This window comes from Onychostoma macrolepis, chromosome 09 (assembly GCF_012432095.1).
Source record: "Onychostoma macrolepis isolate SWU-2019 chromosome 09, ASM1243209v1, whole genome shotgun sequence".
Lineage (NCBI taxonomy): Eukaryota > Metazoa > Chordata > Actinopteri > Cypriniformes > Cyprinidae > Onychostoma > Onychostoma macrolepis.
In genome coordinates, this window is record NC_081163.1 from 12,372,619 (window position 1) to 12,399,703 (window position 27,085).

At 36.5% G+C, this 27,085-nt stretch overlaps 2 protein-coding genes across 5 annotated transcripts; one reads left to right on the forward strand and one right to left on the reverse strand.

Moving 5' to 3' along the window:
• Nucleotides 1–1,551: 1,551 nt before the first annotated feature.
• On the forward strand, nucleotides 1,552–6,265 carry mettl21cb (methyltransferase 21C, AARS1 lysine b). Its single transcript, XM_058787518.1, has 6 exons — nucleotides 1,552–1,829; nucleotides 2,048–2,182; nucleotides 2,888–3,051; nucleotides 4,648–4,765; nucleotides 5,073–5,344; nucleotides 5,458–6,265. Exons 2-6 carry the CDS (start codon nucleotides 2,086–2,088, stop codon nucleotides 5,641–5,643), a joined length of 837 nt encoding a protein of 278 aa, XP_058643501.1. The 5' UTR covers nucleotides 1,552–1,829; nucleotides 2,048–2,085; the 3' UTR covers nucleotides 5,644–6,265.
• Nucleotides 6,266–6,495: 230 nt separating this feature from the next.
• Nucleotides 6,496–25,553, reverse strand: tfdp1a (transcription factor Dp-1, a). Of its 4 annotated transcripts, none has more exons than XM_058787750.1 (11): nucleotides 25,276–25,336; nucleotides 22,680–22,764; nucleotides 22,528–22,594; nucleotides 22,249–22,352; nucleotides 13,338–13,459; nucleotides 12,132–12,297; nucleotides 11,791–12,006; nucleotides 11,561–11,712; nucleotides 11,297–11,463; nucleotides 11,123–11,201; nucleotides 6,496–8,348 (listed from the first exon to the last, which is right to left on the reverse strand). In XM_058787750.1, exons 2-11 carry the CDS (start codon nucleotides 22,689–22,691, stop codon nucleotides 8,207–8,209), a joined length of 1,227 nt encoding a protein of 408 aa, XP_058643733.1. In that variant the 5' UTR covers nucleotides 22,692–22,764; nucleotides 25,276–25,336; the 3' UTR covers nucleotides 6,496–8,206. The 4 variants fall into 4 exon arrangements, with proteins under 4 accessions (XP_058643733.1, XP_058643731.1, XP_058643732.1 ...); XM_058787748.1 differs by lacking the exon at nucleotides 25,276–25,336 and adding an exon at nucleotides 24,150–24,308; XM_058787749.1 differs by lacking the exon at nucleotides 25,276–25,336 and adding an exon at nucleotides 24,080–24,121.
• Between the last annotated feature and the right edge of the window lie 1,532 nt (nucleotides 25,554–27,085).

The following is a 27,085-nucleotide window of genomic DNA, read 5'->3' on the forward strand; positions in this document are numbered from 1 at the left end:
CTATTTTTTTCCCCTTTTGGATGAACGTAATTGTTTGTTTGTAATTTTCAATTGCTGTTTGTCCTTCAGAAGAATGTGCCACTCCACTCAAGACACAAGGTGTGCTCCAAATCATGTACTTACTGTATATACTATTCTGTGCCACTTAAGTAGTGTTTTCACACTGAAGATTCCAAAATGAAAAAAAGGGCAACCCAAACAACGTATGCTGTTCTGTGTCAGGATACGCTGTTTTCGTTCAAATCAAAGCGTAAATAAACATATCCGTGTGGTGCGGTTGACACAGAACAGCATATGCTGTTTGCGTTCAGTGGATACTCTCCAAAATGGTGCTACGGTGACACGGAGGAGACAAATTGTTGAATAAAGTTGTTATTTTTGTTTTCTTTGTGTACAAAAAGTATTCTCGTCACTTCATAAAATTCAGATTTAACCACTGATGGCAGATGGACTATTTTGACGATGTCTTTTATACTTTTCTGGGCCTTGACAGTGTAATTTACTTGGCAGTCAATGGAACAGTCACCCAGTTTTCATCCAAAATATCTTAAATTGTGTTCTGAAGATGAACAAAGCTTTTACGGGTTTGGAACGACATGGGGGTAAGTGATTCGAATCGAAAAGAAATTAAGGTTTTTGAGGAAAACATTCCAGGATTTTTCTCCATTTAGTGGACTTCAGTGGGGACCAATACTTTTTAACCAGTCTTTGCATGTTCACTTAATAAATACTGGGTCAGTACTATACGCCATGCATGACCTTTCTAACGTGACTAGAGCTAGAGCTAGTGCAAGATGATCTTTTGTGGTTAAGAAGTATATAATTTTTTTTGTGACTTTAGAAAACAACTAATTGTTTTGCTAGATAGGACCCTTATCAGCTGGGATTGTGTAGAGCTGCATTTGAAGCTGCATTGAACCTGCGATTTGGACCTTCAGTCAGTTGGTCCCCACTAAAGTCCACTATATGGATAAAAATCCTGGAATGTTTTCCTCAAAAACATTAGTTTCTTTTCAACTGAAGAAAGAAAAACATGAACATATTGGATGATATTGGGGTGAGTAAATTATCAAGAAATTCTAATTCTGGAGTGAGCCAATTCTTTATCTTCATTGTAGACAGTAGACACTGTGTCATATTGATGTTGATGCCATTTTCTAAATGAGTTTTAGGCACAAACACCCTATACCAATGGTAAAATAACTCTCAGAAGCCTCTCTTGGGTTATTGCTTTAGTATGCTGCCAGACATCATGTTTTCTATGTCAGTCCAGTCTCAGGTTATTTCTGATGTCTGATTCCATCCCAGGTATTAAAATTGACCGTTAGGTCATCCTACACTTGCAGACAGTAAAATGTTTGTCATCCTCTATTTACCATCTGTGCTTGCACAGGTTATTGGACCCCAGTTGCAGCTTCCAAGATCCCACAGGCCACATTATATCTGCCAGAGCCATGCCCAGGCTGTGGGTAAAGGGATATGCCTTCATGTGTATGGTAAGATATTTAAAAAAACTGGCTCCTGATGAAGTCAACATGTGCATAAACAAATACCTACAGCCATCTTTTCCCCACCCATTCTTAGTCTATATCTCTGTCTGTTTTCCACAAACTCGAAAACACAGGAACCAGGGAGAGGGATCAGTGTTCCCTGAGGAGAGGATTGCACTCAGAGCTGTGGAATTAAGCAGCTTTGACACTGTATGCAACTCTCTCTCTCTCTCATAACTAACTGCACATTTAGCTCAGTTCTTCCATGGGAGGAGCAGAGAGATGCTTCTTCTTTATAAAAGTCAATTTGCCATGAGGATGTCAACTTTACAGCCACAGGTCTGTTTCTGTGTTTCTATATGTTTGTGAGAGTGTGTGATTTCCTTTTCATTGCTGTTTGTTACTGAAATTAGTTTAAATTTTAATTATTTCTGCATGGAATTTTGCTTGCTTTTGTGTGCTACCTAAATTCAATAACTACTGGGGAAAATGCACGTGAGATGTTGTAAGAAAATGGTTTTATTGAGAATTAAAAATGAAATTTTCCAATACGATAGCTGTACTGAGTGTGAAGACATTTGGGCTTGTTTCCATAATGGAGATCGAAGGAAGGCCAGGTCTAAATGTGCAGAAAAAAGGAATCATGAAGAAGCCTGACCCGGTCAAACCACCACCAAACAACACAGAAGAAGGTAAATAAATAGAAGATTGAGATATGGGAGCAATACGACAGTGGGCTCCAAAAACCAGTAAATGAAAATGCACCTATTATGCAACATTATGGAACTAACTAACTATTGAAACTTATTTTACTTCTTTAGATAAAAATACAGGCAAAATAGTGGTGTACCTGAAACTTGCCCATATATGACAAAATACTTAAGATTTGATTAGGCTCTACCTCAAAGACTTGGAACAACCTGATCTCATGAGAAAACTATTTTAAAAATGGGCAGTTTAGTATGAATTTGTATGATGTGATTCATGTGAAAATGTACAATTTAAAAGAAAAGAAAAAAAAACATAAGCATGAAGTACCAACCCCTAAACCTAACCTGTCAATGGGAATAAGCAGATTGTACAAAACATATGAAATCGCATGAATTTATAAGATTTAGCCACAAATTCAACAAAACATTAAATAGTTAAAAATTCCACGAAAGTGTTTGGACTTGTGAACACATTTAAATTTCGGTGCATTTGATTAGTGACCAAGAAATAGTGCTGCTTCATTTTATTCAGTTTTTATGCTTTATTTTTTTAAATCCCAGAATTTTTATGCAGTATGAAACCTTTGGATCCCACTGTATAATTTAGGTGTATGTGCATGCAGGTGTTCAGATCAGCAAATACAGTGACTGAATTGCAATGACACATCTTACTGGTGCTCTTTTCAGAGGATATGGATTGTAAAGACATGCAGAAGGAGGCACTGAACAGGCGCAACGCCTGGGAGCCCACTGTCTTCTATTCACTTGGCAACGAGACATTTTTGTTCACCGGGCAGGAGATCAACATCCGAGAGTCACTCGACTCTTTTGGCGCCGTCATCTGGCCAGGCGTGAGAACAGATATTATAGGACTCTTCACACTGCACGTCAATATAACGTAAACTCCGCTTTTATCTCCTCTGGGGCCGGTTGCAATTCGGTCACATAAAAACGTAGATTAGTCTAACCTGTATCCAAAATATAAGACTGATTACCCCTTGGTTTACTGCTAGTTGGTCAAACTAGTTCTTAAGTCACTGTCTTAACAAAGAGGCTAAAAGTTTATGCAACTGGCCCCTGGTAGCGAAACTGTTCACACTTGCAATTTAGAAGCCCTCCACCACTTTTTACCTGGGGTTATTAGAAACTCCGCAACGGAGCAGGGTTCGCGTTAACTCAGCATTGCGGTGCCAAACCTGTAGCCTACAGTGTGATTCCTTGTTATATGTTACGATCCGGTGTTAAAATGTTAGGGCTAGATGCTTAGCAACACATGTCTAATCGCGCCTCATATGCACGTGCTTTGCCTTTGGACAGTCACAGAAAATCCGCGTATTCTAGGCCTATATAAACTGTAGCTCCAGTGTTTAAGGGGAAAATGGTGACATAGTCCACCTTACCTTTATAGTATGAAAAGTCCATTCAGGAAAAACTCAGTAACCTGAGGATGCAATTTTAACATTTACATAAACAGGTTGCACGTTGTCTTTGTCCAATCAGTGACACTGACATAGCAAATATGCAAATAAGAATGTCAAGCGGTTTATTTTCTTTTAAATATTTAGTATTTTTAGGGGATTTAATGGTACTAAATTATATTTATGCATTACTAACATTACTATACTATACTATACATTAGTAACCCATTTATTACGTTATTGTGTGTTAACTTTTTGAGCAGAGATCTGAAAATGAAATTTCCAATTTACACGGTTGTAAATCCTGAATGCTTTGGAGCACAGACTTTAGTTTTTTTTTTTTTTTTTTTTAAAGGTCTCTTTTTAAAGAGAAATGCGGGTTTTGGCTAAAGTGAACAAAAAAAAATTAAAGTGGAATTTAAAAAGTTATAGAAGTTAAAGTTTATTGTTTGGAAATATCCACAAAAACACTATTTAAAAAAAATGTATATGAAGTACGTATTTTCAGATTTTTACTCTAAAACTGTGAGGGTAAAAAGGACACAAATTTTGTGTTCCAAATTTGAGGTTGATATCTCAAAACATACAGTAAGCTTTCAGTAAGATTTTGTTTGGATGCAGTACCAAACATTTCACCAAATGAATTTTGTTTCCAATGCAGTAATTTTTCAGCACAATTTAACCTTTTTCGTTTCATGTCAGTGACATTTTTGTCTTCACATAGCAAGTGCTAAAACCTTTACCAAGTTACATACCATTATGATAAAGAACTATTCTAAATATATATGTAAAATTTTATATAAAGAGCACAAGAGGGTTAAGAATGTACAATGTGAAAGGTCAGTTTACAAATACAGTGGGTTAATTGTTAACCTCAGCTAAATTATGAGCAGTGTGAGGTGTGAAGCAACATAACCCAGGATTCTATGAGGTTTAGAATGACACAAGGTTAACTCTTTCAAGTGTGAAAAGTTTTTTTAGAGTTTTGTGAAGTTTGCAAAGATTACCTGGGTATGTATGTGTACACAGGCTGTGGCTCTCTGTCAGTATTTGGAAAAGAACCGGGAACAGGTTGATCTGCTGGATAAAGCAGTGCTGGAACTTGGAGCGGGAACAGGACTAGTGTCCATAGTGGCAAGTTTATTGGGTATATAAACTAACATCTCTTTTTTCTGTGTACATGAAAGTGATGTGGAAGTTCAAAGGTCAATTTATTTCAGTGATCCTCAAATCTGGCTCTTGAGATCCACTTTCCTGCAGAGTTTAGCTCCAACCCCGATCGAACTCACCTGTGATTTTCTAATGATCCTGAAGACATCGATTAGCATGCTCAGGTGTGTTTGATTAGGGTTAGAGCTAAACTCTGCAGGAAAGTGGATCTCGCGAGCCAGATTTATTTGAATTATTTGTTTGCAGTTACCATTTATTTTCATTTACACCTTTTCCACATCAAGGTGCCTGGGTCACAGCCACAGATCTGCCCGATGTCCTGTCGAACCTGAACTTTAACCTCTCTCGCAACACACGGGGCCGCTGCAGATACACACCACAGGTGGCGGCTCTGGTCTGGGGTCAGGATGTGAAACGTGACTTCCCCAGCTCAGTCTACAATTATGACTATGTGTTTTGTGCAGACGTGGTCTATCATCACAACTTTCTAGAGGATCTACTGATCACCATGCAGTACTTCTGTAAGCCAGGAACCACCCTACTGTGGGCCAATAAGGTCAGGCTCTATGTTTTTTCATTAAACCATAGCTAACATGTTTGCTTTATGTCTTTAAGCCTGACGTAGCCTCTTTTATAAGACCCGTTGGTTGTCCGTTTCATTTCCAACAGGTGCGATTTCAATCTGACCTGTGTTTCATTGAAAACTTTAAAAATGATTTTAATGTCACATTGCTGGAAGACATCCCACAAGAGGAGGTAAGGATCTACCAGGCCACCGCAAGGACGTCAGCCCAAATGAGGGAGGAGGAGAGGCAGAACCAGCAACAAATGCATGGGAGATTATACATTGAATGAGTGCAGCAGCCCCAACATTGAAGAGAAGGTGCTCCACCTGTTGGCCCTCTGCAAAGTTGCAAGGAATGATTGCCAAGTGTTACTATTCCTAATAATGGAAAAAGCATGTCCTTTTTGTTTCAGAATAAAAAAGGTATTTTTTTTTTTAAGTAATGCAATTTAATACTTTTGTCACTTCATATGTCCTCTACTTCTCAATGTGACACAATTGTCAATTTCTTATTTTAAATATCTCACAGTAATCTGTTTATTTCTCAGTCTGAGTTGGAAATAGTTTAGTTTTTAGTGTGTGAATTACTTAAATGATGTTGTTACCCACTTTGTTATATATACCATTTATACTATCATTGTTAATTGTTATTAAAATTTAATTGCATTTGCAATATGGTGCAAAGTCCTAATCTTCTCCCTAAATCTACACTACAGTTCAAAAGCTTGTGGTCAGTAACACTTCTGTTTTAAGTAAATTATTATATTTTAATTATAAACTACTAATTTGGTTTCCACAAAAATAAGCAGCATAAACCATTTTCAAAATTGATAAGCAATGTTGCTTGAGCACCAAATCAGAATGATTCCTGAATTATCATGTGACACTGAAGACTAGAGTTACAGCAGCTGAATATTCAGATTAGCCATCACACAAGTAAATTAATTACATAAAATTCAAATAGAAGTTATTTTAAAATGTAATATTTCACAATATTACTATTTTTATGAATAAAATAAATGCATCAAATAAATGCATCCTTGGTGAACAAACTTCCTTCATAAAATTTACCAACCTCAAAATTTAGAACAGTATAGTGTGTGTGACAAGATAAGATAATAAATAACTCCTATTTTAATAAAGTCATCCTCAAGGAAAAGTGAGACAAACAAAAAGACAAACTAACATTAGGCTCATCTAAACAGTTCCCAAGCTAATTGTCTCTCAAACAACTTTGAAACAGACGAGCTCATGGGAGACGTCACTCAGGGAATAAGATGACTTGTTTACAGCCTATGCAAACAGAATAATAAAGACAGAAATGATAGGAAGGAGAGTCCTGAAGGGGGGCCTGACTCTGGATCACACAGGGACTGTTCTGTCATACTTGGTCACATGACAAAAATCTGAAATTTTTACCATCTACAGCGATAAAACACTCTCAGTGAGCAATATAATACCAAACATGTCAGAGGAGAGCATAAAGAAGACTAATTTACTATAGATGTGTCCATGACTTTTCCAGGTCTGGAAATTACAGCTTTAACATTCTCTAATATGCAAGTTCTTACAGTTGATTTCAATGCTTGTGGTGTGGCAAGCGAATTCTAAAAGTACAAGTATTCTCAACTAAAAAGAGGTACAAACAGTCTCTCAAATAATATGGGAAAGAATTAGAAAACATGCCATTTCAACTTCCTGAACGCAAATCTAGTCACACTAGGCACATATATAAAATAAAGTTTATTGAAATTAGTAGTATTACATTAGTGTCGCAAATAAACACGAGTTTGAATTCTTAAAACATTCTTTATATTTAAATTTGAAACTTATATTAGATTACAGAAAAGTTACTTTGAGGAGTCAGTACAAGGATTCGTTTTTGTTTTTTTAAAGGAAATTTTCAAAGGGAAGTCGAGAGAGACCTAAAGCCCACATCTTTTTAATACACAACAATAAGTCTTACACGCTTCAAGGTATTACTGACGTGGAGAGAGGACACTAGAAACAAATCTTGATATCATGTGGTTAAGAAACAAAGCATTTTTATATTCCTATAACTGCTTTAAGGTACTTAAGTTTCTCTGATGTCCTCAGGTTGGCCTATGAAGCTCGGAAGCCAAAAGAGAACGAACGAAACGAAAAAAGACTGACTTCTCAGAGTCCTCCAAAAAAGCAGCGCTCTGCAGAACGCCAAGGAGCCGAACACACACAGGAGGAGAGATTCTACAAAAAAAGCCTGCAAGAAATCATCAGGTCAGCATACGAAAAAGAGTCCACACATCCAAAGACCTGCCCTCCATAGGGCAAAAAATAGCAGCCGGCTTTGTAGGTTCTTCAATTCATTAGTCTCCGAATCATCAGAATGCAAATCAAGCCAGCAAGTTCAAAAAAAAAAAAAAAAAAAAGATCATTCAAAAACAGAAGAGAACTACTTCACACAGAGATCACACAACATTTTCCAACAGCTCGCTGTACGCAAGTGGGGTTTTCTTCGGGAGGGAAGGTTTCAGAGGGTCACGCAGATCAGAGCGGATAACATCCAGTAGCAACGCTGCGACAGGAAATAAAGTGACACCTCGAAACTTCAGCAAAGTCCTTCAGCTGAAAACGATCATTCCCAACAGGCAAAGCACACAGCCTGTGATGATGTGGCTTGTCCTGAGCTCAGAAAGACGAGGATGAAAACAACTCATCCTATTAAAGCCAGTGTTCTTCAATGCCCTTCTCAGACAGAGAGTGAAAGAAATGGTGAGTTGCAGAAGAGGAAACAGAACGATGTGGTTGATCAATCCTCAGACATGGCAGCTGGAAGAACTTGTGCATGATGGACAGGCTGAACGAGGGCTGGGCTTAGTCCTCGTCGTCGTTTTCGTCAAATTCGTCATCGTCATCATCGTCCTCGCCCATGTAAGAGACGGGGGTCTCCACCCGAGAGCCGCTGTAGTGGGAGTCGTTTGAACTGGAGGCCATCGTGCCGTCTGCCCCACCGTCACTGTCAGAGAAACAGAGGAAAACGCTCAAATGCAAGACACTGTTGTACCTGTTCTAACAAAAAGTATGAAAAGTACTCCACAAATGAAACCACACAAAATCAGTCCATAGAGTATGCATGATATATTTCAAGTCTTTTGATAGTTTTGTGGCCAAAATTCACGACATTATTCACTGAAATTCTTTCCCTCCACCTCACACAAAGTAATCAAGTGAGTGGCTTCATAAGACTACTTTTATGGTACCGTAACATTTTTGGAGATTTAAAGTTTTCCTCTCTCAATTCACTAGTGTTGTCTGAAAAAAAAAAAAAAAAAAGAACAGAATATATATTCTGCATTATATCTTTTGGAGAACAACAAAAAGTTATAAAATCATTATCATTAGGGTACAACGGGGCTAAAGGCCCACCTTAAGAAAAAATGTGCTATTCACTGCACCTAAAATGTATAATTGCAGAAAAAATATATACGTTGTATTGAACATTAATGGAGCAACAGATTTTGTGTGAAAATAAATCATTCAAGTTGTTTATTTTGTTTAAAAATCTTATAAATGTATACCACACGGGGTAAAAGACCCACCAGCATGGGGTAAAAGGCACACGGTATTGATACAAATACTTCAGCTAAAATAATGTTTTACTTTTTTAAGTAATGTCTAAGTTAATACTTGTTCAAAACAATCACTTTAGCAAAGTTTGTACTATTTTCTGCTTATTTTGAAAAATATAATAATTTTTGTTCAATAAATAGCCTACAGGCTACTGTCATTAAAATCTGTTAATATAAAAAATAGATTTGAAAATACAGAAACAAAATCATTTTAATAAGTAAAGATTCTGAAAGTATTGACAGATCTAATAATAATTGAATATTTAGTTACAGTAGTAACAAATTATATTTTATTATATGATGTGATTAATAACATGTTTTTAAATATGATGGTTTCATTCTAAACATGGTGATTATCTCTAATATGGACACCCAACATAATATATGATATTTACCGTCTGAATCTAACCATGTCATGTCAACAAATGGAAAAGTCAGCGATCTATTAATTATCATGTTAATTACTGTGCGCCTTTAGCCCCAACAGCAGGGGCGCTTTTTACCCCAAATACCATACTTTTACATATTCTTTCGTTATTTAAAAACTGTTGCTTTAATTATCTTAAACAAAACTGAAAATCATAAAGAAGACCTCTGTCTCAAAATATATGCATTAATTTTAGCGATTCTCATTTGCTACTTAAATCTACAAAAAAATATTAGATCAAGTAAGCACAGAATCAACTTCACACTATTGCGTCAAAGATCAGATAAATATACACGTGCATCTTGAAAAGCGAATGTTTTGGAAAGTGCTAAGCCATGTCCTTTAGCCCCGTTGTACCCTATTATTTTCCACACCAGAGCAAAAGGCAATATCAGAACTATATTCATCATAACTTCTAGAAAAGTCAGTCACAATTTAATTCAACTCCGCTTACTTTGAAGGAAAGTTACATGCAAGCAGTCCAGGTGAAGGGCCAAGGATAAATTGTTATAGCTGTATTCATCTGATCAGAAATAGTAGAACAGCAATATTGTAAAATATTATTAAAATTGAAAATGAATACTTTTTTTTTTTTTTTTTTTAATTTATTCCTAGAATGTAGTTCCTGTACCCAAGTGTCCCTGCATGCTTTATTATGCTCTCAGGGACATCCAATTTTTCTTCCAACCCTTTAGTACTACACAACCTTCAAATCTGGAAACAACTTGGAAAACATTTTGGTTTTCAGGCAATGTCAAATCTGTCTCCTATATATAAAAATCCTTCCTTTTTACCCTCTATTTCAGATGTAGCTTTCACATTATGGTTTAGAAGGAGCACTGTAAACATTAATGATCTTTTTCAAGAGAATATATTTGTTACTTTTTCTTATCTGTCAGAAAAATGTAATCTTCCCAAAACCCTTTTTTTTTTATATCTTCAGACTCGTGAAATAATACGTAATACATTTTCTAATTTCCCTCATGCACCTCCTAAACAAGAGATCGATCACATTTTAGAAACAAAACTCTGTAAAGGTACTGTCTCCAATATTTATAAAAAAAAATTCAGGCTTTTCACCCCTCTCTAAAATAAAGCAGAATTGGGAATGAGATCTTAACCATGTTTTCACAGACGAGGAATGGTCCCAGGCCCTTAGTCGTGTGCATACCTTGTTGCATAGAGAGTACTGGACAAAGGCCAAATTGTCTAAAATAAACCCTGGTTTTGATCCAAACTGTGCCAACAAGCTCCAGCTACTCTTTATCATACTTTTTGGCTTTGCCCATTGATTTCTTTCTGGGCATTAATTTTCAAGTCAATTTCCAAATGTTTTATTTTAGGCATTGAACCATGCCCCCTAGTAGCATTATTTGGACTCAACCCCACAAATGTTTCCTCATCACCCTCACAGTCAAATGCACTCACCTTCTGCTTGATAATTGCTAAAAGGCTTATATTACTGAACTGAAAAAATCCTTCCCCACCCAGCTACTTTCATTGAATTCACGACCTGATGCAGCTTTTTCAAATAGAAAATATCAGATTTGCAATACTTGGTAATACAGAAAAATTTCACACTACTTGGCGACTCTTCTTGTCACATTTTTTTTTTAAAAACAGTAGTATATTACCGGGAACCATCATAGTGTAACCTGATTCATTAGCTACTCTTGTTTCCAACTCCATTCATTTTATTAATGAACAACTGAAAGGTGCACAACAGAAACTCACCTGCCAACATGATAGCGGCCTCCGTTAGCAGACGAAGCCCCTGTCATATAGACATTACTGATAGGCCCCTGTGCCATTTCTGCACGCAAAAAAATACCCATCAAATTAAACGTGACCTTCACAGGCACAAAACTTCAAATTTATACTCTGATGTGGTGACCAGCCGGAACTAACCCGTGACATAGGGCTCCAGTGCTTTGGGCACCAAGCTTCTGGCAGTCTTCAGGTCCTCAGCAGAGCACTTGCCCACCTCGAGACCACAAGCCATGCCCATGCGCTTCAACACCTCAATGTCATCATGAATCTCGAACATACTATCGAAGTTGAAGAGGTACTCGAACCTGATCACAAATAACGAGAAAAGGGTGTACAGTAAGGATCTCTGATATTCGAGTCAGGTGACCAAAAGCCTAAATGGTCTGGCTTTTGATATCATACTTGTCATTGGAGATGCTGCAGTCAATGACTGTTTTCTTGCTGGTGTTTACGATGATGAATGGCAAGTGAATGATCGAGTTGGCAGGTGGGGGCCTTTTCGTCTGTTGTTCTCTCTGGCGGTTCCTCTGTACAAGGTTCTTGAAGGCAATTTGCTGCAATCGAACACATTCACTTTCAAAACAAGTTCATCATCAAAACAGTTCTTATAAGACAAAAGAGCAGCTTCTCACCTGTAAGATGAGTTCTTGAAGTTGCGACTGTTTTTGTTTGATTCTCTCCAAACGTCTTTGCCTCTCCACCTCCAGGTTCTGGCACTCCTGAGCAGAGTTTGTGGGCAGGCCAATCCATTTGATCTCTTTTTTCTCTTTGGAGATGATGTTCATGGCCATCAGCACATTGAGTGCATCGTACACACGCCGCCGAATGTTCTTCTGGTCATACACATGCTGAAAAGGGAAAACACACCGAAAGTGAAGCACTATTCATTTAAGCTATATGTGGATGGGCAACTCTTTAATCAGTTTAACAAACAAAGCTCTGAATCAATGCCTAGCCACAGGAAGAGGCTTACCGCATCATTAGGGGAGATATGATTATCACCAGAGCTGAACTCAGCCACAAGCTCATCAGCAACCTCGTTGTAGGTTGTGACACCCTTCCGCTGGACCTTTTCGCAAACCTTCATTGAGAAATGTCTGAGGCCTTTCCCATTCTTCTCCCCCTTCTTACCCCTCTTTCTGAGGAAAAGCAGAACAAAAAACTAATTATTTGGCAATATTTAACATTATGATAGATGACAGAAAAAAGGAGAGCCGAAAGAAATGTTTTGCTGCTGCTTTGAGGGAATTTTCCTTATAAAAAGGTTCTATAGTGCCACCGTGGAAAACAAAACTGATAACCATTAATTTCATGTAATATTTTTCTATGATTTTGAAGTTAAAATACTAAAGCCATAATAATCATTTTCTTTCCTTTTTTAATGCCATGTCACCATCTATACCTATGTTCAAGACAAGAGCCAGGTTTAGTTATTCAAAATTAAAATGTATCAGATTATGATTAAGACATTTTTTTTCTAAAAACTTGGATTTACTTAATTAAAAACCTTTACAAAAATATCAACAGAATAATTCAGTATTACAGTCCAGCAAAATGTTTAATGGACAGCGAATTTTGACAAGATGGACACTTCGGGGAATTTTCTCCTGATAGTAAAAATTTGTATCTTGAGTGTCCTATCCGACATTTTAAGTCATTTTGTGTAAATGACTTGATATAATGATAATTATCATTACTATTATTTATTTATTCATTCATTCATTCATATTTTTATTAATTCCATGTAAACATAAGCAAAAAATAGATCAATTATAATTTTTATTCCATCCCTAAAATCATTAATTGTTTGTATGTTATTCTTACGGTAGCCAGTTAACAATAGTAACAACAACAGAAATAATTAATACAATTATAATCAAACTACAAAAAAAAAAAAAAAAAATGATGTCAAACTTTCTCTTCGATTTTGAATAAAGGATAAAGTTAAAATATTCTAAAAAGTTGCCAAACAATAATAAACGTACTACTGATTTGTCTCATGTAAATATAAATTGCAAAACCATTTAGATATAATATTTTCCTTTGCACAGGCGGTTGGCTATACATGTATTTTGAACCCATTCTAAAGACTAAAATACAAAGCATTCAAGAACAGAAATGCACCTGGTTCCACTGAATGCATTTCTGAAATAGAAATGTCTGCTGAAGTAAGACTCACCCCGAGGACCACGGAGACGCTTCCGATGGTTGACTCTGGGTGATAAACTGAGAGCTGGGTGTGTGTGGGCTGTTCATTAGGATTACATTGGAGCCACTGGGCCTCTGAGGTGTGCTAATGACCTGTGATAGAGACCATCAGGTTTAGGAGACAATATGGCAAACATAATAAAGAGCAAACAATGTTTGCTACCAAAGTATCCGTTATAATATTAATCAGATCTGTACTATGATGAAATCTAAATGAAAAAAGTTTGATGTTAAGGAAGGTTAACACTTATTCAACAAGGACAAATGCAAGCTAACATGTTTCTTTTTATGCTGGCTATATATATGACATTTTTCCAATTCTCACTGACATAAGGCAAGGAATTAACAACAGCAGCTGTGAATATGCAGGTGGCAAAACAGCAAGCGTCAGTTAAACAAGCCAACAATTTCTCTTTTCTAAATGAGTTTGTTTCATATTTTTAGTTGTCATGGGAAGCCTGCTTCAATTTCCAACAAACCCTGATTTTCTCCAGCAATTAAAAGCAGCATCCCTTGGATATATCAAAGATGGTTCCCATCCCTGAGAAAGATATACTGTACCTCACTCCTACAATGATTACTGCACATTGCTCCATGTGGAATAATAAAACTGTGAACTAAACATAACCATTCTTGGAAATCTGTTTCACCCTGAACTGCTAGATCAGAATTCGAATAATTCTCTTTCTTCGTTTAGGAGATGGTGTGTGTTCAACATCATGACTTTAGCTGTGTGTAAAACTCCACAAGACCAGAGGCAATTTTATTTCCAGTTTCCTAAGCTCTTCCCATATCGATGCCTGGCTACTCTTAGTTATCATAAACAAATGTCATTTGCAGGGCTTAAAAATAAAAAAGGCCTGATGGCCCAGGTCCAAAGTAAGAGTCTCGTGCCAGTTGACAAAAATGTAGCTTGCCCTATTTTGCTAAAGGTTGAGTTTCCTACATGATGATCTGACATTTTTTGATCATCACATAAGAAACAGTTAAAATGGATCGAAAATTACATCAGTAATGTTTGGCTCAATATGCCAATGACGTTTACAGCTGTCATAGAGAAAAACTATAGGCGTAAAAAGGCCATTCAGCAAAAAAAAAAAAACTGTTCAGTGAAAACCATATACTGCTATATAATGGCTTATGCCATGGTCTGTCTGAATACTCGATTCTGATTGGCTGGCAGGTGTTGATTAAATTCGTTGAACCGCACAGGTAGTTCCAAGTCAGTTTAATCACGTTCTATATTAATGCGCTTCCTATAAACATTGGTAACCATAGTAACATACAGTTACAGTTAAGTAGTAATACAGATGAATATAACCGTAATTTTTATCATTCCGGTCAAATATTGCAGCGCAAATATTATTAACATATTTAATATGTGAATGCTGGCAAATGACCATGGCATAAACGGGATAATCAACGGCTAGCTGTGCATTAAACGATTTGAATGCACTTCACTTCGCCTCCACGTCGTGCATTCAAATCGTTTAATGCACAGCTAGCCGTTGATTATCCCTTACATATGCTTTTCAGAGCCTTAAAGATATACACTAAAAAAAAAAAAAAAAAAAGGAATCTTAATGACCTCAATATTTAAAATTGTAAAGAAATGAATACTTTTAAGCAAGGATGCATCAAACGTCACAAATACATTGATAATGTTACAAGTTTTCTATTTCAAATTAATGTTCTTTTTAACTTTCTATTCAGAATCTTGGGGAAAAATCTAGAGATGCACCGAAATGAAAATTCTTGGCCGAAGCCAAACAAAATGAAACACTGGGCCGAAGGCCGAATACTGAACACAATTTTTTGCATTTGCATTTTTTGCATTTGCAAGAATGTAAGTTGAAAAAATTATTTATTGTTGGTTTCCGGTAGCTGTATCCCTTCTAGCCACAACCGTGAATATAACACATAATTACTGTAAGGGTAGGTTTAGGGTTGTGGTAGATGTAGACATTAATAAATCATAATTTGACAGGTAGCATTTTTCATTGTCGAATTGTACTACCTACTGTTTTAATGGGAGTTAGCAAAATCTGACAGCGTAGCACAAATCAACAGAACACCGGATTCAGACCTCAGGAATAGTGAACAAGAGGATCACGCAGAAAATTTGCACGCACGGATATTGCAAGACATATTAAAGTGATAACATTATTGTTTTTTTGGTGGGCTAAATCACGTTTTATATAGGATGTCGTCAACAGCTTAAAAATAACTGGATTTACTATGTACAAATAAGTGCAGCGGTAATATGTATTATGTTTATTGTTCTTTAATTCTAACATTATAACATGAATTGCAGTGAAACTGTTATACAGTTGAATTTATTTATACCATAGTCCCACAGAGCTACACTATTTCTGGCAGCATATACATGCAAATTAATTTTCTGCCAGCAGGAGGCGCTGTTGGAAAGGATAGAGTGAGGTTTCACCGGTAACGCTCACAAACGCTGCTTTATCAGACATTACATGCAAGATGAAATGAAAATGACATCCAAATTTTTCTGAAGACAGTCGGTTTCCTTCAGAAATACAGTGATATAAAAACACCCGCACCATGTTTCGATTTTGAAACGTGCAGTGCTCAAGTGTTCTCCCCACCCGCCAACCACTCAAATTTCCGTAGGCGGGATTTATTTTAATGATATTCTAACGGACCACTTTGTGATGTCACAAACACCGGAAAACAACTTTGTAGTCCAAACAAGCCGTTCGTTGTAGTTCTTGAAAAGGGATTAAAAACAAAATATCTCCCTATGGAGTGGACTTTGAGATTTGTAACTTTGTAGATCTTTTTATGCCCAAACATACACACTACACACTGACTAAAATTCAAAAAGTGAAAAAGCATAATAGGACCCCTTTAACTTAAAATTAGTAAGTTAGTAAAATAATATTTTTGGGCCATTTTTGAGACCCCCTTCTTGAATCAGGCATGTATTTTTTTTTACTGTACAAATAAATGCTGCCTTGCTGAGCAGAAGAGACTTCTTTTAAAACATTAGAATATATTACAGATCTCAATTCGAACATTATGTGTATTAAATGCTATAATAGAGCTGTTGTAGGTATTTGTTGTTTTCATTATTATTGCCTTTTTTATTTTATCCTACAGAACAACAGTAAAATTACAACACTAACATTTATGAACGCTGAGTTGTTGCTTTTATTTTGGCAGAAACCCACAGGAAGATCTCAGTGCTTTTTGTTGACAACAGATTAGGGATGGCTCGGTACTAGTATCGGTACCGTTCGGCTCTCGGACAAATTCCAATCCCTTGGAGTGAGCAGGGCACGTGCGTTTGGAATGCACTCGGTGAAGGGAGCGATGTAATTTCCTCATTATCATCAGCTGGCATGTTCCCGTGACAACGTAGCACGGTGTCCATCAGCAGATTCGCTGATGGACACGGGCATAAAAAAAAAAAAAAATTATACATTTTTATATATTAACAAGTTTTATACATTAGTTTTTATAATTAGCATATTTAAAAAATCATTTTAACATAAAAATTTATGTTTATTTGCAACAGTTATGCTAACAACAATAAAAAGACATATGACATTAAAACAGCGACATCTGCTGATTGACATCGTGCCGATACGTGTACCGAGCCATCCCTACAACAGATTTATAAATGATTCTCATTACGAATTTGGGAAGATGTTTGTCACACGTATCGCATTGTCACATGCCTTTAAAATAAAAATAAAAAAGCTTGTGCAGTGCATTATTTCAATCATCACAGCAACCAGCATCAACCACCTCTTCCTCTTCTCATCGGAGACTTGAGATGCAGTACTAAGCAGTCTCTCGCTGTTGGCGTTTCGTGCATGTAATGATTTTTGCATCTTTCTCTGACAGTTTTAAATACTTCCACACTGCAGACTAGGCATGGGATGATAACCGGTTTCAAGGTATACCGCGGTTTGGAAAATTCACGGTTTCAAAACCACTAAAATTTTCCGTTATACCGTTCCTGCGGTATGCGCAGCTTTTTTACGTGTTGTCAAAGACGGAAAGTGCCGGACTCCCTCAGTTGTGAGCAGTGAAGAGCGTAACGAGTCACACAAGCCATCCCCCTCCGGACAGCTGGCAGTGAGAGTCACCTGTGTGTAGGATGATGGCTGAATGAGGTGAATTCCTGGAACTTTTTCCCCGTCGAAAAAGGAGAAGTCTGCTGTATGGGAATTTCTCGAGTAACGTAGACCAATCATGTTCCGTACACAATGATGTTCCGTACAGATGACGTTTTGGGGCCGATCGCCAAATAAATACTTCCAGGTCGTACACAAACGATATATCGGTGTCGTCTTCATTTCTCCCTTTTTCACCCTCAATCAAGACAGAGATCCATTCGCCGGTTGTTTCAGTGTTGAAGTAAATAGTATTTGGCTTGCTATCGAGGCAGATAACATACCTAATAGGCCTTTAATCACACTTCCGCGTTCGAAAAGCGGAAGATTCAAATAGTAGCGTAAAAGAACTTCCACTGCAGCCTCTATCAATGGCTGTGCCAATAGCACGGCTTTGTTGTGGATTATTTATGTACAATTCAGCACGGATACGTCTTCTAAAGACACCAATCTCAGTTTACGACAATTAATTGAGTATTATGAAACGAAGGACTATGTTGTCACGATATCCCGATGCGTATTTCGTGACTTAAACAGGAGCGCGCGAGCCATACTGTATGTGTACAGGCAATTCTTCACAGTCTGATCACCTTATTATTTCAACACACAACAGCGAGAAAACTATATAAATATATTACATTAATAAGCATTAGAATTAGCCAAAGCTTAAAACATTACTATAGGCTGTATGATTAAATTAAAGGTTTAGGGCAAACTTGTATTAAACATGCTCACATTTTTTTCACGCGCTGACTTTGATGCAATCCTCTATATTTGCATCAAATTTGTTGTTCAAATAAAGAAATATTTCCAGCCCATAGACAATAATTAAAAATAAGTTTGATCATCTAAATAGAGTTATTTTCCGTGATTGCGTGCAACGATTGAATATCATTATACTGTGAACAAGAGTGGGAGGTTAATCACAATAAATATAATTAAAAAATAAACTAAATAATATTAAAATTAAATCAGTCCGAGTATTCCTCTGGCAGTAACTTGAGCTGCGTTCTCTTCATTAATCTGACAGTCGCGTCGCTCAGATAGGCTCATGTAACACATTAAAATGAAGGATGACATGATACATGGTATGGAATCGGTATAAATATGCAGTTTTAACATTGACGTTTATTGCATCAATGTTCAACTAAACTAAATTAGTTTAATTTTCTTCACAAAAATGCCGTCTGTCCATTGACTATAAAGCAGGCGGAAATACCTTTACGCTACTAAGCGGAGCCGGATGTGACGACACGCGGACTGTGATAAAGGCCTATTAACTAGCTAACTAGTTTCCTCCCTCACGTTACTTCACAGAGTGGGGAATAGCAGACTAAAGTACTACGTTTCTGCGATTTAGTACAATAAATTTAGCTGGTATCATGTCTATAATTTTAAACCTCATGCCATTGTTTACATCTGTTCAAAATCATGTCATTTAAAAAACAAACAAACTGCTGGCTCTCAAGTGTCTTTGCCACTGTTTGAGCAGGGCTCCAGACAAAAAAAAAAAATCGATTAAGGAGCCATTGGCTTCTATAAGAAAAAACTTAGGCGCCAAATTATTTTTTTAGGTGCCACAGAATAAACGCGTTTTATAATTTTTTTTTTTACATTTTGACATTTCAATCATACAGTCATGTGTTTGCCTACTCCACGGGTTCCCAAACTCATTCCTGGAGCCTCCCCAACACTGCACATTTTGCATGTCTCCTTTATCAATCACACCTGATTCAACTCATCAGCTCATTAGTAGCAACTCCAAGACCAGAAATGGGTGTGTCAGACAAAGGAGACATGCAAAATGTGCAGTGTTGGGGAGGCTCCAGGAACGTGTTTGGGAACCCCTGGCCTACTCTTTTCTTGACTTTATCAGCATTTTAATCCATCTTGTGATGACCTGGGAACTAAGGTTCACTTAAAGTGGGAACTAAAAGTCTTTTCCAACTTGAAATATACAGTTACAAAGAATTGTTTATTACACAGAATCTGTACCAATATCATGGACCATAAGAACTTTTAAGTAATTGCAATTTAATAAATTTAAGTTGGTCCAACTTAAAATAAAAAGTGAACAACACATTTTCAAACTGTTATTTGTCAGTGTAACTCAGAATTGTCAAGTTCACTTAATGTATTTCTTTAATTATGCATTAAGTTGGCGCTTTAGGAGCAAATACAGCGGCTTCTCCGAGATAGGTATAAACGGAGGTTGAGCCAGCTCCAAATGGGCGGGACTTGTTAATATTCCCTACACCAAACTCATATTTATTCAGTGACATCATTGCCTTTTGAAGTTTAATCCAGCTGTATCGCGGTTCTTGTCTTCCATCCCCAACTGTAAGACCTCTTGAAATTATAATTAAGACTTTTCTTATACCATTTAACATGTATAAAACTTACGTCCATAAAAAGTTTTAAATAAGTAAATTGAGAGGTTTTTAAGGACCCACAGTATTTAAGTTAGCCCGCTGGGCAGGGCAGTGATACATTTTGGTATCCCAACTAGAAAACACAATAGCCCTGCGATTTTGCGAGCCCTGGGTTTCCTCAAATTTTTAAAGAAAAGTCAACTGATCGCTTTTTACAGTGTTAGTTTGGGCTCCTCCTCAATGCATCCTCTAGAAATGTCAAATCTCTCACACATCCAGTTGGTTTTTGCATTTTTTATCATGTAGACAACAGGTTAAGTAAAAATATTAATATGCAAGAGCGAATAAATATAGCAAAATGCTCCTCTTTATAATTATTTTTCTAGCTGACTGATGAGCTTATGGATGGCCAGTGGTTAGGTGTTGTTATGTGGCATTGTTTACAAGCTTTACAAGATTTCCAGTTTGACACAGAATGAGCGTTATGAGACATTTCAATAAGTGTAGGCTCTCTTATAAAATAGCCTACTTTTTGATATAAATTCACATTCATTTCATACTATAATAGAGAAAGGGTTCACTTGCCGCATTAAAGAAAACCATATTTATTTTATGAATTTTGTTATGAATTTGGCAGCATGTTAAAGCTGATACTTTGTTTATTGAAAAGTAACAAAGCTTATTGTGATTACTGGACGGTAAGTGCGCTGCAAACAGGCTAATATGAAGTTCACGCATTTACATACATTTACAGAACTCAGCATATAGACTAAAGATCTTGATAACAAGAAGCCATATTAGTAATGATTATAAACGAGAATTGTTAACGATATTTCCAATATCCACACAGCTGACAGCTTTATCTGTTGAAGTTTGTTCAAGTTGTGCATGAAATAGACACTGCTTTTCTGCACTTTCACTTTGCATGTCTCCGTCATTTTGATCTCTCGCGCTGCACAACTGAGCTGCGTTTAGCAGGCATTTCAGCAGAGATGAGGACTGTTTGAAACTCTTTTTTTCCATTAAAACTTTGATGCGCATCGTCTCAGTTTAATATGTGGACATAAAAGATGTGATCGCAAAACAATCAGGAAAAAAACCCATCATAACAGTCACCATTGGCTACCTCAGCAAAAACTTCACTCGCAAATTAATATTTTTGGGCCATTTTAGTCGCAGTTTGGAGCCCTGTTGAGTATTATAAGGAGAGAGACCGTGTGTGTGTGACACAATCGCGCGCTCTCCTTATGTGTATGTGCACACATCTTTGTACCGAAAGATGAATGTGTAGAAAGTGAGCATATCTCAAAACACGTTGTTGAGCTGTAGGTTTAGGTTAAGTGACTGCATTTAAAAAAAAAAAAATTCATTTAGAAGAATTTTTTTTTTTTTTTTTTTTTTTTTTTACAGAAAATAATTTATATTTATTTTCTGATTATTGTTGAGCTGCAGGTTTAGGCTCACTTAAGTGACTGCACGTAATTGAATTAACAAGAATTCAATTATTTATATTAATTATTTAGCCTGACATGTTTACTGTTCCAAAATGTTCTATATGTTTCTTAAAAATTAAATGTATTGTGTTCAGTGGAAAAAACGTTGCTTTTTTTTACCCAGACATTTAAAAATAACATATTTTAGAGCTGTAATCGCAATACCGTGATACCGTGAAACCGTGATATTTTTATCTAAGGTTATCATACCGTCAGAATCTCATACCAGCCCATGCCTACTGCAGACACAATTGCTGCATTAGTGCGCGCCTCTATTTGATCACGTCACGTCATTGTTCGGTACAAATTATTCGGTCTTTTCGCTTAATTTCGGTTGCCGAACATTCACTGCATCCCTAGAAAAAAAGGTTTCCACAAAAAATATTAAGTAGAACAACTCTTTTCAACAATGAAACTAAGAAGAAATGTTTCTCAAGCACCAAATCAGCATATTAAAATGATTTCTGAAGGATCATGTGACATTGAAGACTGAAATAAGGAATAAATTGCATCTTAAAATATAATAATTTAGAAAAGCTATTTTAAAAATTATCATCCCAAAAAAAAAATCAGCCTTGGTGATAAGAAACTTCTTTCAAAAATATTAATAAAAATCTTACTGAGCCCAAACTTTTGAACAGTAGTTTGCACTGCTATTTTTGAGCCCTGTAAAAGTAACAGATAAAACCGGAAACTCTATAAAATGTCAGAACAAACATCCGATTAAAGCATTGGCTGTTTAAGAGTGTGGACAGACAGTACATTAAACCTGAAAAACAAACTGGAATTGAGTGTGGTGTGAATTACATTTCAGTGTGATCTTTACATTTCAGTGCTTACGCAATCAAACTCCATTCAAAACTTACCATGTGTGGTGCGATGTTCACGTTGGAAGGGCCCAGTGTTTTTGGCAACAGCTGTTTTCCAACCACCACTGACTGTGGATGCACCGTTACTAAAGACAGCACACCTGCAGAGGTAGTATTCACAGAGGACATCTTAATGTAGTGCTGTGAGGTCAAGCAGGTGTTTGGGCTTTTGTGAAGCATTACTGTAAGATCAAACATTCTTGAATATCTTTTTAAAAAATTCAGCTGCTGATGCACTGCACTATTATCTTCAGAAACTCCTAATGCTCCTCTCACCTTTGCCAGGGCTCAGGTTCTGATCAATGAAAACCTTCAGCTCCCCATTGGCCTCAATCAGACCAGCCTGTGGAGAACAAGATGACCATCAACTCATTGACTTACACTCTATTTTCAGTCGATTACATCTAATAGAGCTAGAGAATACTCACATCTTTGGCCATGATCCCTGGGGCTGAGGAATAGATGCTTGGTCTAGCTGAAAAACCTGAGCCAAATTTCCACAACAAAATGTCTCTGCAACAGAAATGAAACTGGTTTGGCACAAAGGCTGAGGACACTTGAAGACTGTAACCAAGGTTACTACACAAATCGTTGTTTCTCACAGAGAAAGTGACTGAGGAAAGTTTTAATTTGCAAAAACCGCCAAAAGAATGCAATGATCAATGGGATTTCAAACAAGTATATCTTGCAGTTTCAGGTGGTTTTTGATCTATGAACAAATTCATAGATGAACAGTTCAGACAGACATGGCTGGTCTCTATGATAGGCTTCATGTTTGCCTTCATGCCAAACCCCTCTGCGAACAAGACAGAACCAGCATTCATTCAAAATGGCAAATAAGTGATAAATGATCACAATAAATGATGTAATGGAAAGAAAAAAATGTGGCTGCATGTCTTAAAACCACCAAGGAAACATTATTAGGCGGGTTCAAACTTCAAAGGTTCAGCACATTTATATTCTTATTATAGGTATAAATACATAAATATTATATAGATTTTCAAATCAAAATGTTATAAGATTCAACACACATTTTCTAAGACATTCAAAAAAAAAAAAAAAGTTTTACTGGATGCTTGTATGTTGCTTTTATGCAGCAGCTCAGTATACTTCAATCATCTGATATTCTGCACAACAGCACTCTTGCTAGTGTGAATGTGAAATGGACTGAAACTGTCACAGGTAAAGTGGACTTAAATGAGATTTGAGTCCTCTTTCAAGCCCAGGGACAGTGTGAATACAAAGAGAGCTGGGTTCTTTATCACACAGTTCACTAATGGAGTCCAAGTTTGCTTATTTTAAAATGCTGTCTAGGTAGGTAGCTCACAAGGTTTTGAGAGACAGCCCTAGTTGATGAAAACGAGGCCCGCCGATTTGCTTCCAACACTCATGCAGCTTATATTACCAGACAAAGACCTCGACGAATCTTTCAATCTCTTTAACATCAAAATTTCAACTCGTGCACTCAAAAACCGCATGCAACCTTCTGAAAGTCACCCATATGCAACAGTTCCTGTCGTTTTAAGTAACTTTTTTTGCAAATGCAATGGGCCCTTAAATACAGGAAATTTTCATGGCCAGTGTCCCAAGTTATAAAAACCATGTAAACGCATAAAGCAGAACGAAAATCCGTTTTATTAGTTTATATTTTCCGCATCAAACATAATGCACAATCGAAACAGTTTGTACTATAATAAAGCGTGTTAGCCCAGTTAGCTAGCTGCCTTTCAAACACGTTTTGCACCGAAACCCTGCTCTAAATGTGATCAAAACGTGCCCCTCCTGCTTAAATGCGACCAGATCGAGTAGATCGAGCATGTGCTCGTACCGTTTTGCGAACGTATCGGACTTAAATGGCCATCTGGAAATGAAGTGTGTAAACTTTCCTCTGAACTTACAGTCCTGAAGCCCTTTGCCTTCTTAGGTGCTGTTTTTGTTGGCATAGCCAGTTAGCAAGAGGACAGAGGAAGAGGAGGTCTGAAGCCCATCTCTCAAACAGGAAACAAAGATAAATCAAATAATATGAAAAATAAAACCCATGTGCAGTGAATGGCCATGCTTTCGGAACAAGCTTGCACTTGGGAGATGTTTGATTGAAAGATCAGGGCACATTCATAAAACCCAAAATGGATGCGGATGTTATAAGCATGCACATAAAAGACGCATGGCAACTGTGAAATCCTCATGTATGGTTTCAGAAAAGAATAAAAATTACTGATATCTTTTACAAAGAGTTTCTATAATTTATCTTAGGAACAGTATATAGAAACGACCTATTATTTTCAGCAAGAGTTGACAGTCATAACACTATTCTGCTGGAGGGTAACAATTCATTGGCTTCGCTACAGCATGAGTTTAGACGACAGATATTCCTTCAAAACTGGAAAATAATCGTTCAAAATTTGACAATTGTTTACTAACTCATCAGAACTAATATAACAAACAGGGTGGATTTGGTTTAATGCCTGGCAGCCATTTTACATGGAAGCTAAAGCAAAGCCATCATGCAGTGATGCTTTAATAGCCTGCTAGCTGAAGTGACAGGTCCTTAAGACGACCTAAACTAGTTATCATCTAGTTAATTATGCAAATTTAACAACAACTACCGTTTCATTTTGCAAAAGTATTTCAAAAACGCTTTAGAGCAAATATGGTAACGTTAAAGCTGTTAAGCTAGCGACCAGGCGAGCTAGTAAGCTAACTTCCACTCAAATCGAGGTCATCTAGGCAGCTTTAATATAATCAATCTAGGATCTACATACTATTGTTTGCTACACGTCTTGTTTGGTAGCTTTTTCGTGCAATGGCCAAATACGAGTGAAGATTATTGAGGATTTCCCACTGCACTCCACTGACAGAAGCACTTGACATGGGTTAGCTTGTCGGCTAACACAAGCCATTTGAAGACAGACAGTTTCAGTATTTCACATAAGTGATAATTAAACATGACTGAGGGTTCACAGACTAACGATCATAGTTTCCATTATGTATAATTCTATACAGATACACGCTGGGGTTACTGACCGGTTTTGCTGGCAAACGCACTTATTTCATGCCAAATTATCTTATCATTGTCAAACGCAGATAAATGACAACTTCTTTATGCAATGATGAATTCTAAATACAGAAAACATCGGTCAAGGCTCTCTGCGTGGACTCAAAGCCCTCGCTGGTCTCACTTACGGTCGGTTGCATCCGCCTTCAACTGTCTAGATTTGAATGAATAGGATCGTACACAGTAGAAACTGCTCCCTCTCTGGGTCTGTAAAACTGAGCTTGGCGGTGTCTACGGCACGGGAAATCCGATTGGACGGTAATGCGCATGACGTCGGGGGAGTGTAATACGGAAGCCACGCCCATACTGAATTTTGATTGGATGGGACTCCACAGCACCTGTGGTAAAATTTTCTCATTGGTTAATTTCACTGGATCCCACCCCACTGCGTCTGAGGGCGGAGCGTGCGTAAGAATACATGTAAATAATAAAGAGAAACTCACTAATCAAAAGGTTTATGTCTATAAAATATCTATTACATTTTGAGTCAAAGTCTATAATAATGGCTATTATCAGTATTTACAAGTTTAGTTAACCATTTAAAAGCACTTTATAACGATATATGTATATTAATACCGCTTCCCCATTGCTCTGTTACATCAATGTTATCCTATTATTTCTTTATTATTATTATGCATGGGTGTAAAATGTACCGAGATATTGTACATAAATTCAAGTACAGATACTATGTCAAACATTTCACTCAATTAAAAGTCTAAGCACTAAGCCAAAAATATTTGAGGGAAAGTAAACAAAAGTATCCACAATTAATTGAACTTCAGTATTTAAAATTAAAAAGTAAACATTTTTCTTAGCTTTTTAATAGACTTTTTTAGAACAGACAGAATAGATAAACAAATAGATAAATAAAAACAAATACATTTCTGTTTAAATAAAAGGAAAGTTAAACCTAGAACATGATTCATTTGCTTGTTAGGATAAAAAAAATTCTAATCATTGAGTAAAGATATAAGTCCCAATGACATGTATTTAGAACTATGTGAAATTGAATTTTTATTTTATTTTTATTTTTTGTAAATGTTAACATGCAAGCATTCCGTTTTAACGGTCTTAGTTACTAATTCTCCAAAATAATACTTAAGTAGTGAAATATTATTATTCTTTATACCTTCATTATTAGAGCTATTCTAAAATTTATTTTGAAAGCAAACAAAGGTCAAGATTTAGAAAATATGAATCATCTAACTAATAAATTAAAATGACTGTAATTAAAATATGTCATTAGGTTGCTGTTTGGTGTCAGGCTCTGGAACTTTTTTATCTTTATTCATGCTGCCCCTACAGAACACACTGTACGGTATGTTTTATACAGATAACTAAAGAGTAGTTCAAAAAAGGGTGTCACCATTTTCGTGTGCCTATCATTTTCATGTCTCTGGGTGGACATATTTGAAGACGTTATCTGGGTTAAATACTGTACATCTATGAAGATGGATTTTTCACCTTTTGGTAAATAGAACATAACATAAATATGATTAGGTATAGTAATTAAATGAAAAACATTATTCAGAAAAAAATCTATACAGAAAAAAATATAAATGCAAATAAATATAAAAATATCCAAATAAATATTTTTTTTAAAAGTTGAAGTTCATGTGCCTGACTGTAAACACTGCTTGAGTTTACAAATAACTGCACATGACATAAATCAGAGAAGGTCTTGCTCTTGCAACACATGCTGTGTCTGTGTTTATTTATTACAAGAGAAACACTTTGAGCAGCAGGTAACTTGAGTTACATCATGCATGAAAGATGCAC

Bases quoted from the DNA above. Each gene is read 5' to 3' on its own strand.
- mettl21cb (XM_058787518.1), top strand. From the start codon at position 2,086: ATGGAGATCGAAGGAAGGCCAGGTCTAAATGTGCAGAAAAAAGGAATC. The intron at 2,183-2,887 runs GTAAATAAATAG...TGCTCTTTTCAG, and splicing joins ACCAAACAACACAGAAGAAG to AGGATATGGATTGTAAAGAC. The intron at 3,052-4,647 runs GTGAGAACAGAT...ATGTGTACACAG, and splicing joins GCGCCGTCATCTGGCCAGGC to GCTGTGGCTCTCTGTCAGTA.
- tfdp1a (XM_058787750.1), bottom strand. The intron at 22,353-22,527 runs GTGAGAGGAGCA...CTACCTCTGCAG, and splicing joins GAACCTGAGCCCTGGCAAAG to GTGTGCTGTCTTTAGTAACG. The intron at 13,460-22,248 runs GTAAGTTTTGAA...TCTCTATCACAG, and splicing joins TGAACATCGCACCACACATG to GTCATTAGCACACCTCAGAG.